The following is a 17,769-nucleotide window of genomic DNA, read 5'->3' as shown; positions in this document are numbered from 1 at the left end:
CAGAAAGACACAAACACGCACACACACACACACACACACACTCAGAGACAGACAAGCACACACACACACACACACGCACGCACGCACACACACGCGCGTGCACACACACACACTCTTTTCCATCAACTTGTAGTGCAGAAATGTGTTCTAATGTTCTATCGCAACTAATTTAGGCTTTATCATTCTCTTATTGTTATAGAGCTACATGTTGAGGCTGTCATATGACAATGTTTTAAGCTACTATAACTCAGTGACTTTAAACATTATAAACAGTTACTACTCCTCATATAGTTTAAACTGGAATGCCAATAGTAATTATTATTTTTTATAGAGTTCATGTTTATCGCTTTTCGATGTCTCTGTTCGTCAAACAAAACTGGTTTGATTCAAACAACCCCAGATATAATATTAAGGCCAATTATGTGTTCACTAAATCTGAATGTCTGATAATCAATCATCAGGTAATTGGGCTGCTACCTTTATTGGAAAGGTTGATCACATTCCCTGAGAATCGCAAGTTACATCAGTAAAACAATGAATCATCATATAAACAGCTTGACAAAAAATGTATTCCGTAAGAAGTTTGATTTGAAAGTAATAAGGTATATAGTGTACAAATACCACTGCTTTTATATAAGATGAGTTGCATGAGTTATTATAAAACGTCCAAAGTGATGTGTCTGATATGAATGATGAAGCCTAAATTAGTTGCGATGCGTGCGTGTGTGTGCTTGTCTGTCTCTGAGTGTGTGTGATTGTGTGTGTGTGTGTTTGTGTGTGTGTGTGTGTGTGTGTGTGCGTGTGTGTGTGTATGTGCGTGTTTGTGGCTTATGTAGAGATTTGGGCAGGGGGGGTATATTAACATGTGACTGCATACAAATTTGCCCACAGACATGGTGACTAATGTATGATAGTAAGCGTTATTGGCCCTTAACACTAATATTCAAAAACAACACTGCCTCAAAAGGGTATTGGCTTAAGCAACACCAGTAAAGGCATATACTTTTCCCTCAACTTTTAAACGTTACAAACGTGCAAAAACCTGGCATTCAGTCCAATGCTTAAAATATATCTGTGGCATTCAGTAGGCCAATGCTGTGGTAAAGTGTGTAAAGTATGACCAAGTGTTTCTTTCTGTTCAATAGATAGAACTTTATCAATCCCCTGTAGGACAAATGTGTTAATGTTTGTCCCTATAAAACAATAATGGTAAAAATATAAATACAAAACATGATGGTAACTAAGTAAGTCAAGCCGTCCAATCTGAAGGCTCTACTTAACCACTCTCCCTCATCACTTCCACCAATGCAAAGCGAACAGAACTGAGTAGGGGAGGGCGTAGCCTAACCAGTTTGTGAACGACCCAGAGAAACGCAACGCAAATTCAATGTGAACTTGTATGAGGCTTTAATAAAATCCCGGACGTTTTTGAAATTCCGGCACACAATTTTTTAAAATGTCTCAAAAAGAGGGCATGTCCGGGCAAAAGAGGACGTCTGGTTACCCTACGTACGGGAAACCCGTGTGTATTTGTGTGTGTGTGTGTGTGTGTGTGTGTGTGTGTGTGTGTGTGTGTGTGTGTGTGTGTGTGTGTGTGTGTGTGTGTGTGTGTGTGTGTGAGACAGACACATTCGTTGTCCATTCGTTGCGGACTGCGGGGGAGGAGGGACTTCCTTATTGTAACGCATTGGTTGAGTCCCGAGGAGGAGGTACTTCCGTCATTGCTTGGACAGAAAATAACTCTTGATAAGATTGGGTCAGAACAAAATCGACGGCGACACTTTAGTTGTTAAACAGCAGGGAATAAATGTGACATCAAAGGTCTTGGATAGTATGAGGATAACGTAAGGTATCTACATATTAAAATTACGTCATAAAGAATAGCAATGGTGTTTAACTAACACTTATTGAATCGTCAGTTAGTTTAGTTAAGAAGTGGTGATGCCTTCAAGTGCACTTCCTAAACTGGTAAAGTTGGGTTTCGCTTCTCACTCTCCGTGATAGATCATTTACATTTACATTTAGATAATCAAATGTTACTAAATTATATTATGACAACATTAAGGTATATGATTACTTTGCATTTTGCTGGATTAATAGCAGGCAAATCTATTTCGGGTTCAGGCTATTGATTTTTAAATGATTAGTCTAACATCCGCTTTTGGAGTTAGCATTAACTGTTTCTCAGTCTTAAAAGTAGCAGACAATATACTTTATATACGTAATATATCATACATTTAATATGAAATCCTAATACATCAGAGTATACCAGCACATGTACATCCCTTGACCACTGCACAACATGGTTGTGTATAATCTACCACTGGTATTGGATGAAGGCTCCAGGATGTGTGTCATCTTCTACCACTGGTTTTGGAGACGCGGTTTTGGAGTGGAGGCTCCTGGTTGTGTGTACTCTACCAGTTAATGTAAACAATCACCATTCGCATTGGAGTTTCATGGGCAGTTTTAAGTTTTTGAATAAGATATATGGGGGCAACCACAATCTACCTGAATGATGGTGATGTTCGAAAAGGTGGCATCTCCTGAAATCAAACGTTTATGTTTCTTATCATTATACATCAACACTTATTGATAGACCTTAAATTTACTCTTTCAAATAATCCAGTGCTAACAACAGTTCAACAGTCGATTGTTTTGTTACTTCCAGGTTTGACCACATCAGAAAATGGACGACATAAACCTTCACTACCGCTTCCTGAACTGGAGGCGGCGGATTCGGGAGATTCGAGAAGTCCGAGCCGTGCGGTACCGGGAGCGTTTCAAGAAGATCCAGAGGAACGGTGACGTGCTGCGGTAAACATGACAAACACTCACCTGGTAGAACCACATTCTGCCGCTGAATGAGCTGTAAAGACTGACTGGTCTTGGCAGCTGTATTTATAGAGCAGGCTTCAGACACAAGGCAGAGTCAATTAGCTTCACATCAAAACATGTCTTACAATGCAATAAAACAGGCTTTCAAAGAGGGCATAAAACACATTTAACCACTGGTTTTAAAATAAACAAATAAAAAGACGCATTAAAACATGATTCAAAAGAATGCATGAAAGACATTTTAATAAAATATAAGGTAATAGTTTAGAAGAAAGCTAGTTTTTAAACCTTGATTTGAATGTAGTCAGGGTTGGAGCAGGTCTCAGATTTGAAAGACTAGTTCATGTGATCAACTATTCTATGAATTATAAAAAAGCACTAAACTCCATACTTCTTGTCCTTTTCTGAAATTATCTGAAGATATCACGGGAACTCAGATGAGGTGGGCTGTTACGTCGCCCCGCGCCCAGTGTCTAAAGGAAACTGCTATTTTGAGGTAAGAGTTTAACAGTCACTATCCATCTTCAGGGCTTCATTACTTCAAATGAAATCCCATCCATTAAAACATGACGTAATCATCTCGTATTGCTCTCAGGTGTTGCATCTTATCTAGGGTTCTATCAGGTGGTTTCATTAATCTTCCATCCCATTAGAGAACACTGCTCGACTGTTGGTCATCACAACGTTTAGTGACAGCTCACTTATCAACCAGGCAGGTATAAGGTCACATCTGGAGGGGATCTACGTCAGGCCACACTTTCCAGCGCTCCTACGGCCATAACATATCGCCACAACAGAGAGACGTATTTCCTTTAAATACATATGTACACACACACACACACACACACACACACACACACACACACACACACACACACACACACACACACACACACACACACACACACACACACATTCCCAGTGGATGGGGGGTGAGGTCATGGGAAAGCAGTATTGTTCCTGCTCCCCTCGCCCGATTAGGCCAATGTTGTGATTGTAATGCGTCTGCGATGATGGCTCCCCCGGGACGGGTCCTTAAAACCACGGAGTGTGTGCACTCACTGCTCGAGACCCGTCTGTGGCTGTCAGGCCTCATGGCTCCGGCGTCCTGGGGATGACGTTAGTGCATGGAAGGGTAAATTGATATTTTTTGTTTTAACAAGACCAAGTGGAGCAAAGTGATCCGTGTAGGGCCCACCCCTCTTGGGGCCCGGCTCGCTCTAGATAACTCCCATCAAGAGGACTGGAAGTACTGGGAGCCCAGACCACGCTGAACACTGGGCCGCTGCTGGGGGGAGGTGGGGCGAGACACACGCTGCAGACTTCCTGCTTTGCCAAGGGCTAGGTCACCAGAGCTGTGGGTTCAAAATTTTTTATCATCACATTTGCTTTGCTCTTGATGAAATATGAAGTACTATGACAACCGTGTGTGTATCATTACAAGGCTGACGATACATGAAAACAGGGGTGAGGGTTTAGCCTTCATTCTCCTTGGTAACCACCATCCGAATGAATGCACTCAACTTTAAAGTAAAGATGTTTGTAAGGTTGCTAGTTCGATCCCCGGCTCCTCCTAGCGTTGAGGTGTGTCGAGGTGTGCCCTGTACAAGCCACCTCACCCTAACTGCTCCCGACGAGCTGGCTGTCGCTTTGCGTGGTTGAATGTGTGTATGAACCGTTCTAAGTCACTTAGGATAAAAGCGTCTGCCAAATCTAATGTAAAGCCGGTGTGAATGGGATGTTAAAGGTTGGACGTTCCCGTATGTGTGCAGGTGACCATCATTGACACGGGGGTGAGGGGGATGATCGCTGTGGGCCTGGTGCCCCAGAACTACAAACTGGATCATCAGCCCGGCTGGCTTCCCCAGTCGGTGGCCTACCACGCCGACGACGGCAAGTAGGTGTTCACACAACAATACACGTAGCACTACACACACACTGATGTACACACACTGATGTGACCACACACTGATGTACACAACACTAATGTACACAACACGGACGTACACGTACACACACTGATGTACACACCCTGATGTACACACACTGATGTACACATGCTGATGTACACGCACTGATGTTAACACACTGATGAACACACCCTGATGTACACAACACGGACGTACACACACTGATTTACACACACTGATGTACACACACTGCCTTATGTTCAGCGATGTATGAGTTGATGTCCTAGGGTTGTTGCTTCAATGCTAATTGTATGCATCTGAGTTTTGAATGTGTTCAATAATAGCCCTGTCATCTCCCTTAGTAGAGGATGGACTTTGTGCGGCATCATGATACTGGCCGACAGACATCCCTATCTCACTGAACCAAAGTCCAGTCCCTATGGACTTTTATCTCAGACATTCGGGTGCATCAGAGTCTTAAGGAACAGAAGGGCTTAGCCGTCCTTCACAAAGGTTGGGAATCGAACAGAGAACCTTTGGGCTGAACACCCTAGCCCCCGCCGGCCATCCTCACCGTCATTCTTCCGTCCGCAGGCTCTACAACGGTAACACGGTAGGTCAGCAGTTTGGACCCAAGTGTAACCGCGGCGACAGGATTGGCTGTGGAATCTTCATTGATCCTCTCAGCGATGGAAAGATTACAGTGTTCTTCACCAAGAACGGCAAGGAGGTATGTTCTCCGTTTTATGTGTGTGTGTGTGTGTGTCTGAATATATTTACACGTGTGTGGTATTGGACGTATGTATAGATAGGTGTGTGTTATTGGATGTATGCGAAGAAATATGTGTGTGTTTATGGAGATGTAAATATACGTGTGTGTAGATATAATTGTGTGTGTGTGTGTGTAACTGGATGCATGTGGAGAAAAACGGATATTGTGTGTGTGTGTGTGCGTGGACAGCCTCTGCAGCCTCCTCTGTGTGTCCAGGTAGGTAAGGTGGAGGTGGGCCGCCCCCCCGAGGGACTCTACCCCGCCCTGGGGATGCACTCCCTGGGGGAGGAGGTGCAGTTGGACCTGCTTGCCGAGTGGAGGAGGGAGGACGAGGACGGCATGATGATCGTGGACAGCCACGAGGACGACTGGAGCCGCCTGCACGACGTCACGGCCACCGGCACGGTGAGTCCCGTGGGACGGTAACGGCGCGGCGTGTTGTCACGGGGACCTGTGGAGGTGAATGTGTCGTCACGGTAACCGGCGCGGTAAACGTCCCGTTACGCTAACCGGCACGCCGCGCCCTCTCGCTAACCGGCGCATTTACTGTGTCGTCATGGTGACCGGCGCAATGCCGTCACGGTAAGCGGCAGCGTCGAATGTGACGTCACGGTAACCGGCTCGGTAAATGTGTCGTCGCGGTAACCGGCTCGGTGAATGTGTCGTCACGGTAACCGGCACGGTGCCAAACAAGCAGCAGAGGAGTGTTTACGCCTGTAGGGCTTTTGGAACATGACTGGATGAAACACCAGAGCCGGGGTGACACTGCAGGTCCTCATGTGAACTCGAATTCCATAAGAGTTCAACTAGACGCCATGATGCATCGCCATGTTCCTACAGTAGCCCAGAACGGACAAACAGATCTGGGGTATTCCGTTTGTTGCAATCTGCTACCTCACCACCAGATGCCAATCAATCAATCCTTCACACTGCCCCTTTAATAAATCATGTTTGCGAAGCTTCTACTACATGTAAGCACAAAGAGTATGTATTGGTATGTATAGGACCATATATTCATCACATTCAGCCCAGATTTCAAGTCTGGGATCAATAAAGTAGAATCTTATCTTAAAGAGTGTAACGTTTGGAAACGTTGAAAACAACAAAAGAGCAAACGACACGCTTTCTAAAATCAAAGAACCAACAATGTAGACAGTAGCAAAGAAAAAAGGTTTGGCCAAAGTGGGTTTTCTCTTAACATGGGCTGACCTGACCCGACAAGAGGAGAGGTAATTGGGCTGAATACGTCCGTGCTGACAGGCGGTGAGTCAGACGGAGCACGGAGAGGTGAGACACAGGTAGGCTCTTCGTGTCAGGAGGAGTGGGGCTGGGCTGCAGCTGGATGCCCTGCGGCCTCTGATCTCCCAACCCCCTCACCTCTAATTAGCGCCTGTACCTTTAAGGGCTGCTGTGCCTTTAATTAACCGGATCAAGGTCACCTCGCTCGTCTTGGTTCACTGGGTTTGCTGAGTTTTCCGTTTTCTTTGTTTGTATTTCACCCGACGACGAAGACAGAGGAAGCTAGTATTGACCTTCAGGCCTTTAAGAGACTTTTATACTGCGAGATCTAGTTAAATAGGACTTATCAGTTATAGCGTTAAAGTGTAACATCATACCGCTACTCAAAGTAAAACTTATGACCTTTATAGTATAACTTCAAAGGTTAATGAACATGATGATTAAATACACAATATAAAACAGTGTTTTGTGTTATTATAATCCTCTTCATGGCCAGATGTCTGACCAAACAGCCCACCTCAGTCTGCCTGGCTAATACTAACTTTAATAGCGGACGAGGAAACTTGAGAGGGAATCCATTGTTCAGAGATGCTTAGTAAGCACCCCCGCCCTCCTTGATGAATGAACAATGCATGTGGCTCAGGAGGTGGAGCGGGTTGGCTGGTAACCGAAAGGTTGCTAGATCGAACTAGCAACACTCTCCACCCCCCCGAGCCTGGTCACTCTGCTGGGACCTGCGCATTGTGTACTCGGCTCATCAGGAGCAGGGGATCGAACTGGCAACCTTGTGTCGATGAGTGTAAAGGTGTCCCTGAGCAAGACGGCTAACCCTCACTGCTGTCGCCTAGATAGTACTAGGTTGAGCAAGCGGAAGGTTCCCAGTTCGATCCCTGAACTAGCACCCTTCCGGTTACTAGCCGACCCGCTCTACATGCGGCCCCCAGGTGCCTGAGGCCCCAGGAGCCTGAGTCACTTCCCCACACATCCGAGCGTCGAGGTCTCCCTGAGCAAGACACCTCACCCTCACTGCTCCCGACGAGCTGGCTGTCGCCTCGCATGGCTGACCCCGCCGTCTGTGTGTGAATGTGTGCATGAATGGGTGAATGTTAGGCAGTAGGGCTGCTCGATTATGGAAAAAATCCTAATCCACGATTATTTTGGTCAATATTGAAATCACGATTATTCAAACGATTATTTTTTGAGTTTGAAAACATGATGTATTTATTCAGCATGTCTCTCCCAAAAAAAACGTTGCATCTGAGAACTTTGAAATTTCGCCTTAAAAAAATACACAAAATGGTCCAAAAGAAAATGTTCAAATCTAAATAATGAACAGATCCAGCTGATGTGTTAATTTTGTGCTCGTGTGACGCTAAAAGCGAAACGGAGATCAAAATCCGATTAATCGCCCAGCCCTGTTAGGCGGTATTGTGCGGCGCTTCGAGCGGCCGCAGGTCAGAGAAGCGCTGTATGAGCCCGGCCCACTGACCTGTGTGCTGTGTCCCTGCTCCCCTAGCTGCTGGAGTACCGGGGCAAGGGGAAGAGCATGGTGGACGTGGGGCTGGCTCAAGCCCGCTGGCCCCTGGACACCCAGGCCCACTACTACGAGCTGGAGATCATGAGCGGCGGGGAGAAGTGCTACATCGCCCTGGGGCTGGCGCGCAGGGTAAGAGTCTCCCACCCCCCCCCCCCCCCCCCCCGCGCAGAACACGCTCGCTCTGCTGGGAGCTGCCGCCGCTTTGTGTACTTAGCTCGGGGTTGTCCGTCCGTCATGTGGGGGGAGTTCCCCCATCTCCTCCTCCCCCTTCCTCCTCACTCTTTCCACTGGAGTGATGGATGACCGGGAGGGAGGAACGATCAGAGCATAAATATTCTCTCATTCTGCCCGTGGTTTGGTTTTCCACAGTGAGTGTGCGTGCTCTTGTTTTTGCGACGTTAACCTTTAAGTGCAGGAGTGATGGCACAATGCGATGCAGATGGTCAAGTGTCGGGTTCTGCCAGAGAAGACGAGGAGCCGGCGGATCTGCGATGGTGTTCGTTTGGCGAGGGATTTGTTGCCTTTCGATGTGTTGTGGGGTGTGTTTTACATGCGGTCACCGTCACTAGGCTCCGTACACCTAGCCTGGGTATCGCCCGACCAAGCTCATTCGTGGATTTCACGTCGGTCTGGGGAAGCTGCCGTCATTTTCTCCAGCACAAGAGGCGTGATCAACGGGCCTAGTTCAACTGACTCTGTACGCAATTGGCTGCTTGCCGTCGCTTCCCTGTCGTCATTGTGTTAAACCAGCCAATAGCGCGCCCGGGGGAAAAGCCAGCTTGGTGATTGGCTCCCGCGAAAACGTATCGAAACTACAAAGAAATGTATCTTCTCCAGACCCTTCTGCAGAGCGAACTCAAATCGCCGGCAGAACGGGCGGGGCTACCCAGTCTACCGTACCCCTTCTCCCCTGCTCTGATTAGGCCAATGTTAGGCCAAGGCTTAGCCTGGATTTCCAGGCTAAGCCTCCCTCAATTAACATCGTAAAAATGACACAATGATGATAACAAATGTTACAATGTGTCAATTTAAAAAAAAGTAACATTTATTGAACTGTCTGTAAATCACGGGAAAAATAAAAAATCGGCCGATACTGAACAAAATATCGGCCGATACGATACACGTAAAAAACGCAAATATCGGCCGATATATCAGTCAATCACTAATCCTAATTGGGGACAGCACTCAGACTTCATGTTGAGGCCGTTCTCAGAGAAACGACTGGTGGAATGTTTACACAACAGAGGCGCAGTCAGCGACACCATTGACCCCGTACCTTTTTGAACCAGCACATCCTGTCTTAATGGTTGTTTAATAGCCCCTGATTGGCTGCCTTCATTAAGTCATTCCAATGAGGACGTAATGTAGAGGGGAAGACTTCTGAGCGGCCAGCCGGGGGAGCCTCCGTCACCTCCATCACCTGATGGTGCTGTGACTCAGTGGTAAAGCTTCCATCACCTGATGGTGCTGTGGTAACTCAGTGGTGGAGGCTCCATCACCCGTTGGTGCAGTGGTTACCCAGCGGTGTAGCCTCCATCACCTCCGTCACCTGATGCTACTGTGACTCAGTGGTGTAGCAAACGCCTCCGCTCCTTCGAGGCGTGGCTCCCCCCCGGGGGCTGCTGACGGTGGTATCGATGCCTCACTACGCACCCCCGCGTCTCCAGCTCCGCACGCCGGCCTCTGCCCGTACGCCTCTCCCCCCAGGGGGGACTCGACTTTCAGCCGCTTGGGGAAACCTCGCACGTCTGCGGTCTTGGCGCAGTATCCATTCCTGTGGTGTGGTCTGGTTTCGAACCTGTCCCGGGATCTGAGGTTGATGCCCCCGCTGTCCTCCAGAGCTTTTGTTATGCCGGAGCTCTCACGCAGAGACGGGAAAAACAAACGGTGTCTGTTGCCCCTGGTTGCAAACATTGAGACGGGCGTGTGGTTCCGGCAACAAGCGATGACTCTGACGCTGCTGTGTTGTTGCACGTGTTGTTGTGCATTCCTCTGCAGCCCTGAGCAGAGGCTGGCCGTTCCCTTCATCCACGTTTACACTCAGGGCGATTAGCAGACGCTTGTATCCAAAGAGATTTACACTAAGTACATTAGTCAGAAGAAAGACAAATAACAATATATCGCTGTCGGTACAGGAGGGATGTTCATAGAACCAAGTGCCAAGCTCTAACAATCGCTAGGTTAACCCATTCCCCGTATACAACAAAGATAGCTAGGATAAGATGCTACACAATGCTAAGTACTATTTTTTTAAAGGTCAGGACGTACAGCATACAATAAGGGTGTAAAAGGGGGCGGGGGTAAGGGGGGCTGGCTATGCAGAGTCAAGGTGAACTCTGAACAAGTGAGTCTTGAGTCTTTTGCTGAAGCCAGTGAGGGACTCTGTGGTCCTGACGTCGGCAGGGAGCTCGTTCCAACAATGCGATGCCGAAACAGAGGAGAGTTGTTACTTTGAAGATCGACCTTTGCTTGCTCTTAACGATGGCCGTACCAGGAGTCCAGCTGAGGTAATTGACATTTCAGCTACAGGCTGATCTTTGGGTCCTGTTCTGGGGGAGGTGTTAGAGTTCAGCCTCACCATTCTAACCCCCCTGAGGCCGATGGCAGAACACTACTGTCTGATAAAGGGCTCTGCTATGGTGTGTGGCCATTTGGTTTATTTCATACACTGGTTTATTAAGTTGGTTGATTCTTCTGTAATGGCTGCAGTAATGGTTTGTGATTAGTGATGCGCTGGTCGTCTGCAAGCTTCCATCTTCCGTTGACGCCAGAGCGTGAGGACGTTCAGGCACACGCACACGCAATAGCTCCGCCACATAGCCACGTTTACACCGGACACTTCTGATCCGATTAGAAGTGGAAGAACAGCTCGATTGGAATAAAAAATGATCATATATACGCCTCAATCGGAATACAATTCTCTGATCGGAATAGAATTCCATGCAGAATAGAAGAGATGGTGTAGTCCGCTATAATCGACATGTATACACTTATTCAGATTGTTTTTCCGGCAATCATTTTTTTTAAGAAAATCGCCTTTTCATCAGCAACTTGAGACGATCGACGATGGAATCCATCTAAAGAATCGACCATCGGCCCATCCCTAATGTAGGGTTTAGTAAGTACAGTAATGGTTTGTGATTAGTGATGGGTTGGTCTGAAGAGATGTAGGGTTTGGTTGGTAAAGTAATGGTTTGTGATTAGTGATGGGTTTGGTCTTTAGAAATGTAGGGTTTGGTTAGTAAAGTAATGGTTTGTGATTAGTGATGGGTTGGTCTGAAGAGATGTAAGATCTAGATAGTACAGTAGCAGTTTGTGATCAGAGATGAGTTTGGTCTAGTTCTACAGTAATGGTCTGGGATTAGTGATGAGTTCAGGCTTGTTTAGGTCATTATATTTTCCAACCCCTACCATCTGAAAGGTGTGTTACTGCCCCTGCAGGTGAGATAGGGCATTTCCCTTTCACCAAATGACCCAGCTTTAGAGTGAGCACATAATTGCTCTTGACTGTTAGTTGCGCTATTAAATACTATATTTGTCTGTGTGTTGACAGGACTACCCTAAGAACAGACACCCTGGGTGGAGCAGAGGATCTATCGCCTACCACGCTGGTGGGTGGAGGACCACACACACACACACACACACACGCGCACACGCACACGCACACGCACACACACACACCCCTACTGCATACAGATAAAATTGTGACTGACAGTCAAGTCTTGAATCTGTTCAAGCGATGCATCAGTGCAGCCCAGTGAAGGGAACAGGTTTTGAAGTCAACATTTCTACTTGTGTCCGATGGACAATATTTATTTTCTTTGAAAATAGAAGTTGACACGTTAACAAATTAATATTCAAGTGAGCCGAAATATGAAGTAAGAAAGATGCAATAAGCAACTTTCTCCCTCATGTTCAGGCGGCAGTGAAGGCCGTAGAGTAACGACTGACTTCTCCTCTGCAGACGACGGCAAGATGTTCCACGGCAGTGGGGTGGGGGACCCCTTTGGCCCCCGCTGCAACCAGGGGGACCTCATGGGCTGTGGCATCATGTTCCCCAGGGACTACAACCAGGAACCAGGCGGTCAGTACAACCAGGAACCAGGCGGTCAGTACAACCAGGAAACAGGCGGTCAGTCTCTAGTGTAGTGGCATCACGTTCCCCAGGGACTACAACCAGGAACCAGGCGGTCAGTATAACCAGGAAACAGGCGGTCAGTCTAGTGTAGTGGCATCATGTTCCCCAGGGACTACAACCAGGAAACAGGCGGTCAGTACAACCAGGAAACAGGCAGTCAGTCTCTCATATGCAACCAGGCACCAGGCGGTCAGTACAACCAGGAACCAGGCGGTCAGTCTCTCATATACAACCAGGAACCAGGCGGTCAGTACAACCAGGAACCAGGCGGTCAGTCTCTAGTGTAGTGGCATAATGTTCCCCAGGGACTACGACCAGGAAACAGGCGGTCAGTACAACCAGGAACCAGGCGGTCAGTACAACCAGGGACAAGGTGGTCAGTCTCTGATATACAATCAGGCACCAGGCGGTCAGTACAACCAGGCACCAGGCAGACAGTACAATCAGGAAACAGGCGGTCAGTCTCTCATATACAACCAGGCACCAGGCGGTCAGTACAACCAGGCACCAGGCAGACAGTACAACCAGGAAACAGGCGGTCAGTCCCTCATATACAACCAGGAACCAGGTGGTCAGTACAACCGGGAACCAGGTGGTCAGTCACTAGTGTAGTGGCATCATATTCCAACGGGACTACAACCAGGAAACGGGCGGTCTGTACAACCAGGAAACAGGCGGTCAGTACAACCAGGAACTAGGTGGGCAGTCTCTCATATACAACCAGGCGGTCAGTCTCTAGTGTGGCATCATGTTCCCCCGGGACAACAACCAGGAAACAGGCGGTCAGTCTCTAGTGTTATAGGATAATGTTCTCCAGGGATTATAACCAGGAACCAGGCGGTCAGCCTCATACTGTTAGGCATCAGTAAATGTCTAAATGTTGAAAGGTTGTCTGAGAGTCTCCCTCGGTGTCGGACCCCCTCTGAGCGTCTCCCTGTCTCCCTCCTCCCCACAGACGACTCTGAGGACTGGGAGCCGGATGCCCAGTCCAAGGACAGCCAGGTGCAGAACGACCTGTACGCCAACAACGAGGAGGAGGAGGAGGAGGAGGAGGAAGAGGAAGCCGAGGGGGCCGAGGGCCAGAAGGTCATGGTGAGGAGGGCACAGAGGGACCCGGAGGGCCACCTCCTGGGGCTGGGGGGTCCGGCGAGTGGGTTCTGTGTGTAGGGTCCTGTGTGTGTGTGTGTGTGTGTGGGTGTGTGTGTGTGTGTGTGTGTGTGTGTGTGTGTGTGTGTAGGGTCCTGTGTGTGTGTGTGTGTGTGTGTGTGTGTGTGTGTGTAGGGTCCTGTGTATGTGTGGTTCCTGTGTGTAGGGTCCTGTGTGTGTGTGTGTGTGTGTGTGTGTGTGTGTAGGGTCGTGTGTGTGTGTGTGGTTCCTGTGTGTAGGGTCCTGTGTGTGTGTGTGTGTAGGGTCGTGTGTGTGTGTGTGTGTGATTGTGTATAGGGTCCTGTGTATGTGTGGTTCCTGTGTGTAGGGTCCTGTGTGTGTGTGTGTGTGTGTGTGTGTGTGTAGGGTCCTGTGTGTGTGTGTGTATGGTCCTGTGTGTGTGTGTGTGTAGGGTCCTGTGTGTGTGGTTCCTGTGTGTAGGGTCCTGTGTGTGTGTGTGTGTGTGTGTGTGTAGGGCATGGACATATTATAGAATGGACAGCGGATTCCAAAATGGCGCCCATTCATTCCTATGAAAACTGCTCAATGTCGCAGGGCAACATCAAGGAGAGATTTGCTTCCGCATCATGGGAGCCTAGCCACGCCCTAGTTCATGACGTACCGGATGCAGAAATATTCATTGTTTTCTAGCATTGTTAGCATTGTAGCATCATAAGCGAGAGGTCTGAGTGATCGCAGTCGCATTGTTTACCAACCATGGAAGTATAAGTTTACTTCATAAATATGAAAGATTGCTCCATATAACATATAACACCAACAACATAGTAAATGTATGTAGGCCTAGAAAAAAATACAGTTCAATGTTATTGCTTAAGGAACAGATTCCTTCCAACTATTTATAAAAAAATCAGCAACGATATTTATCCATCAGCAACGAGGTTGGAGTAGCCTACCCACATAAATAATTGTAATACACAAACATTGTTAACTGTCACACAGTTAAACAGGCAAATGAAAAATTAAATACTAACGCAACTGAAATGTTAATTAGGCTATTAACAATATTATGAAAATGATACCGTAATGCACCCGTTCTTTGTCTTTGGATCTTTTGAATAAATGGATCAATACATGGCGAATCGCAATGATCGCAAGCAGAGGAGCGTGAGAGTCATTGAGCAGCAACTGAACCAGTCTAAAAATCCCTTTATCACTAGAACACTTTTAGTGATAAAAAGTCACCACAGTGCCTAAAAACCATCAACGTCATTCATGTTACGTAAAAGGAAAAACCTTGGACACGAGAAGTTAACGGAGCCGTGCACTAGGCCCTCTCGAATGCCCTGCCGAAACATTTGTTTCACTACGACTCCTTTCAGCTGCCCACCCCTCCTTCTCCAGCAAAAAATAATAACATAAAACGGCTAATAAATCGCTTGAGGTGGTGTTTTGAAAAGAGAAAACTTCAATTTATTTAGTACATGGCATGAAGATAATTATGAGCCTTTGATTGATATCCAGACATTTTTTGCGGAGACACATTCCTGTTCCCCACTTGTATTGGAGTGAACGGAGGTATCTACTTCTGGGCCCCTCGAATCGAGGGACCCGTCCACAGACCGCTTAAACAGCTGCAATACCAGCACTGGTGGATTGCGGAAGTATGCACTGTTCCTGGGGGCTTGGTGTAGGGTCCTGTGTGTGTGTGTGTGTGTGTGTGTGTGTGTGTGTGTGTGTGTGTGTGTGTGTGGTTCCTGTGTTTGGGTCCTGTTTGGTTCTCACTGCTCTCTGCTGCCCCCTTGTGTCCGATCAGGTCTTCTTCACGAGGAACGGGAAGCTGGTGGGCCGCAGGGAGGTGGTGCTGCCACCAGGGGGCTTCTACCCCACGGTGGGCATGATGAGCACGGGGGAGAAGGTCCGCGTGGAGCTGCACCCCCTCAGCGGCTGACCCCCAGGGATGCACCTGCCCCCCCCCTCTCAGCGGCTGACCAGGGGGCCCCCAGGGCCGTACCTGGGCCTCAGCACTCCTCCAGGATCCTGCAGCTCCCTGGACTGGGGTCCGGTGGACCCTAGACCAGCCGGACCCCCAGCTGAGCTCCACGGAGGACCACCGCTCGTTCGCTGCCAAGGTTTCTATCTTCTGTCCCCACTGTGTCCTGGTCGACCAACACTAGCCGGGCCTGGAGCTCAGCATCCACCTCCAACCAATCCCCTCTGTGTGAACAATCAGGAGGCTAACGAGCTCTCCTGTGATTGGCTGGTCCTGGGGTCAGGTGTCAGTGTGGGAGTGTGGTAGCCAGCTGTTAAGAGAACTGATCTCAGGTCAGCCCTGAGGGGGAAAGGGCTGCCCTGCATCAGAGGGGGGTCTCTATAGTTTACAAAGATCATAACACGACACATGAATGCTGTTCCATAACATATCACCATGTTTTAAAATGTTGCTCGACCGCTAACTCCAAAATAGTTTATCGAAGGCGACAGAGAAAGGGCGACACCACTTATTTTTATATTTGGCTCTAAGAGAGTTGAACAAAGGTAGACCATAAGAACCATTTTAGACCTTACGCCACCATCATCCTATTGAATGAAGAGATTTGATATTTTAAACATTATACAGTATCTACAAGGGTTTCTGTTAAACTGTCTCCTGCCGCTGGTGACGGGCATGAACAGGTGAAGCTCCCTGCTGAGATCGAGTCTGCGTTCTGCAGTAACTCAGTGCTGAGGACAGAGTGGGCAACATGCTGGCAGTGTTGTAGAGAGGAGCGCGCTGAATGACAATCAGTCTGCTGTTTTATTTATATCACTTGAACAACAGCTAGAAATCATCGGGAAATGTTGGGTGCGTCCCTAGATCCTAGCAAACCTGAAAACGGCGACATTAGACTAGTCTTTCTGCTCGTTAGGGTTTCTGCTTGTTGTTTGGCATGAATTCACAGACCGGAAGTCTGTCCTTAAACCACAAGGTTCTGCAGCCTGACGCCGTCCAGACACTCTTCCGGTAGTCTGAAGAACATTACAGGTTAAAGACCGATATGCATAATAGCTTATACTTCAGAATCGTCTAAGCTGTGCCAGAGTACCCCAATATAAATTATCAAACCAAAACTGCTAATTTAAATCGATTTTCTACAATTCTTAACTATTAATATAATGTAATTAACAATTTCCAAATGTACCGGGTATATTTTGTATCTGTTAAGGATGATATGCCCCAGACCTCATGATAAGTACCAATGATAAATACCATTAAACCATCTATCACTATGGTCAAACCCAGTATCATTAAACCCATTCATCCCTATGGTCAAACAGAACCATTACACCCATATATCCCTCTGGTCAAACCCATTAAACCCATCTAGCCCTCTGGTCAAACCAAGGGTCCTTCAGGCTGACTCCCCATCAGAAACACTTAAGTGTGAAACACATCACACTTAAGCACTGCCAGTGAGCTGTGAAAAGTCTGTCAGCTTTTCACCTCACCGAGACCCCATACTCCATACTAAAGTGACCAGGGTGCTACAGCACCCTTATGACCTCCAAAACAACCACCACATCGACTGCGTGGTTAAAGCAGGCTAAAAGAGGGCCGTCACTTACTGGAAGCTGAAAGGCTGTGGGTTCGATCCCCGGTGTCCCATCCTGCCTGCTCCTCCATGACCTTTATCTGAAGGTCCTGGAGGTCACTAACCATAGGCTGAATACAAATCGGTAGAGGAATCGGTCATAAAGCATCCGCTAAATACAAATCGAATGAGGAATTAAAGTGGTTTCAAATGAGCCTTACCGCAGAACAGGAGGAACAGTCTGATTATTAGTTATTAATGAAACCGGAGGAATATTTGGCTGCAAAAGAAAAAGGGGCTTTTCCAAGCAAGTGATGCAATATGCTTTACATAGTCAGCACTTTAAGATGCAGAACATTAACGTTTGGACTTCTATCGAGCTGAATATTAATGGGCCAATATAAAGCTTGTTTATTTAGGAGAAACAACACTTATGTCTGTGTTAAGACGCGTCAGTGATACAGTTTGAATACTTCTTTGTCTTCTTCTCATTGTTCCAGTGTGTGCATGTATCTTTTCTATTAAATAGACTGATAATGTTCTATTTTGAGTACTAAAACGGACGATGTACATAACGCAAAGTCTGTTCTGTCTCCTGGGGTTGAATCTCGGATCAATCCTGGTTCGTCAGTCAGAGACTAAAGCGTTCACTGTTTTAA

The 17,769-nt window shown here is 47.4% G+C and overlaps 1 protein-coding gene across 3 annotated transcripts; it reads left to right on the top strand.

Annotated features, from left to right (window-relative positions):
• The first annotated feature begins 1,724 nt into the window (after positions 1–1,724).
• LOC307084094 (SPRY domain-containing protein 3-like) lies at positions 1,725–17,654 on the top strand. 3 transcript variants are annotated; one of them, XM_079748257.1, is made up of 11 exons: positions 1,725–1,849; positions 2,672–2,817; positions 3,259–3,334; positions 4,611–4,735; positions 5,343–5,478; positions 5,737–5,925; positions 8,276–8,425; positions 11,850–11,907; positions 12,261–12,404; positions 13,390–13,526; positions 15,355–17,654. In XM_079748257.1, the coding sequence occupies exons 2-11, from the start codon at positions 2,690–2,692 to the stop codon at positions 15,487–15,489; spliced, it is 1,278 nt and encodes a 425-aa protein (XP_079604383.1). In that variant the 5' UTR covers positions 1,725–1,849; positions 2,672–2,689; the 3' UTR covers positions 15,490–17,654. The 3 variants fall into 3 exon arrangements, with proteins under 3 accessions (XP_079604383.1, XP_079604384.1, XP_079604382.1); XM_079748258.1 differs by having other exon boundaries at positions 1,731–1,968; positions 12,261–12,380; XM_079748256.1 differs by having other exon boundaries at positions 1,731–1,968.
• The last annotated feature ends 115 nt before the right edge of the window (positions 17,655–17,769 follow it).

This window comes from Pollachius pollachius, assembly GCF_949987615.1.
Source record: "Pollachius pollachius genome assembly, chromosome: 12".
Classification (NCBI taxonomy): Eukaryota; Metazoa; Chordata; class Actinopteri; order Gadiformes; family Gadidae; genus Pollachius; species Pollachius pollachius.
This window is presented reverse-complemented; position numbering and strand designations above follow the sequence as displayed.

Bases quoted from the DNA above. Each gene is read 5' to 3' on its own strand.
- LOC307084094 (XM_079748257.1), top strand. From the start codon at position 2,690: ATGGACGACATAAACCTTCACTACCGCTTCCTGAACTGGAGGCGGCGG. The intron at 2,818-3,258 runs GTAAACATGACA...AATTATCTGAAG, and splicing joins AGGAACGGTGACGTGCTGCG to ATATCACGGGAACTCAGATG. The intron at 5,479-5,736 runs GTATGTTCTCCG...CTGTGTGTCCAG, and splicing joins TCACCAAGAACGGCAAGGAG to GTAGGTAAGGTGGAGGTGGG.